Source organism: Mus pahari, chromosome 12 (assembly GCF_900095145.1).
Source record: "Mus pahari chromosome 12, PAHARI_EIJ_v1.1, whole genome shotgun sequence".
Classification (NCBI taxonomy): domain Eukaryota; kingdom Metazoa; phylum Chordata; class Mammalia; order Rodentia; family Muridae; genus Mus; species Mus pahari.
Window position 1 is genome coordinate 28112624 of NC_034601.1, and position 1507 is coordinate 28114130.

The 1507-nt window shown below is 49.4% G+C and overlaps 1 protein-coding gene across 2 annotated transcripts in view; it reads left to right on the forward strand.

Annotated features, from left to right (window-relative positions):
• Positions 1-1507, forward strand: part of Lmln (leishmanolysin like peptidase) — a 68761-nt gene that overhangs the window by 14442 nt on the left and 52812 nt on the right. For both annotated transcript variants that reach the window (XM_029544560.1, XM_021209693.2), the window contains exon 6: positions 88-266. In XM_029544560.1, coding sequence (XP_029400420.1) covers positions 88-266 — 179 coding nt within the window. The remainder of the gene's footprint in view (positions 1-87; positions 267-1507) is intronic.

A 1507-nucleotide genomic window follows, 5' to 3' on the forward strand; every position in this document is an offset into this window, starting at 1 on the left:
GCTCTGTCCCCAGTCTGTGGTCCCTTGACACTCTCGCTCAGCTGACCCATGCTCTGGCCTTCTTTTTCTCTTCACCTGTGTGTGCAGCAATGCAGGGTCTGCCGAGAGGGTAAGTGGCCGTGTGGAGCAGTGGGTGTGCTCGACCCAGAGGGCGTGCGGGATGCAGACTTCGTCCTTTACGTGGGTGCTCTGGCCACGGAGAGATGCAGCCATGAAAACATCATCTCGTACGCAGCCTATTGTCAGCAGGAGGCAAAAATGGACAGGTGAGCTTTCCTCTGAGCTTGCCCCTAAAATCTATTCAGCAAAAGGGATTTACATCCACTCAAACGCTTCCAGGATTATGAAATAAGCTGTTTGACGAAAGAGTTTCTTTCTTGGTTTTTGTTTTTGTTTTTGAGACAGGGTTTCTCTGTATAGCCCTGGCAGTCCTGGAACTCACTCTGTAGACCAGGCTAGCCTTAAACTCAGACATCCTCCTCCCTCTGCCTCCCAAGTGTTGGACTTAAAGGCATGTGCCACCGCTGCCCAGCAGCATTGAACTTTTAGTAATCCTCCTGCCTCAGCTTCTGGGATGCTAGGATTACAGAAGTATGTTTCCAGTTTCCTGGATGGTTTTAGGAAGTCAGCCTGTGTTGTGAAAAGCAGTCAGCCACTGTGAAGTGATTGTCCCTTCCTCTCACAGCTGTGCCAGAGAACCCAACAAAGTAAGGTAAGGGGCTGGAGAGATGACTGAGTCCTTCAGAGTGAATCCTGCTTTTCCAAAGGACTCGAGTCCCGTCCTCAGAACCCACTCCACACAGACTCACAGCTGTCTGTGTGTAATCCTCTATGCACAAACCCGGACTCAGGCACATCTGCATCTAATCAGAAAATACACCACCTGGAGAGATGCCTCCATGGTTAGGAGCTCTGGCTCTCGAAAAGGACAGAGGCTCAGTTCTACTCACATCCTTAACTCCAGTTCTAGGAGATCAGATAACTTCTGCTCTGCAGACACCAGGCACACCTGTGGTGCACATACATTCATGCAGGCCAAACACACATACAATAAAAAAATAAATCTAAAGATAAATAAAATTCAATTTAAAAATAAGGGAAGGAAGGGTTTTCTCTCCCTCCTAACGTCTGGGCATACTTTGCTGTGATAGGGGAAGTGTGACAGAGATTGGTTCTAGTTGTCACTAGAGCAGGAGGGAGCCAGTTATACTGCACCAGCAGTCAGGAAGCAGAGACACGAGCAGTGCAGGACCCACACCCACAGGCTAGCTCTGTCCCCAGTCTGTGACCCCTTGACACCCCCATTCAGGATAGATCTTCCTTCCTCAGTGTCTTAGTCAGGGTTTCTATTCCTGCACAAACATCATGACCAAGAAGCAGGTTGGGGAGGAAAGGGTTTATTCAGCTTACACTTCCACACTGCTGTTCATCACCAAGGAAGTCAGGACTGGAGCTCAAGCAGGTCAGAAAGCAGGAGCTGATGCAGAGGCCATGGAGGGATGTTCTT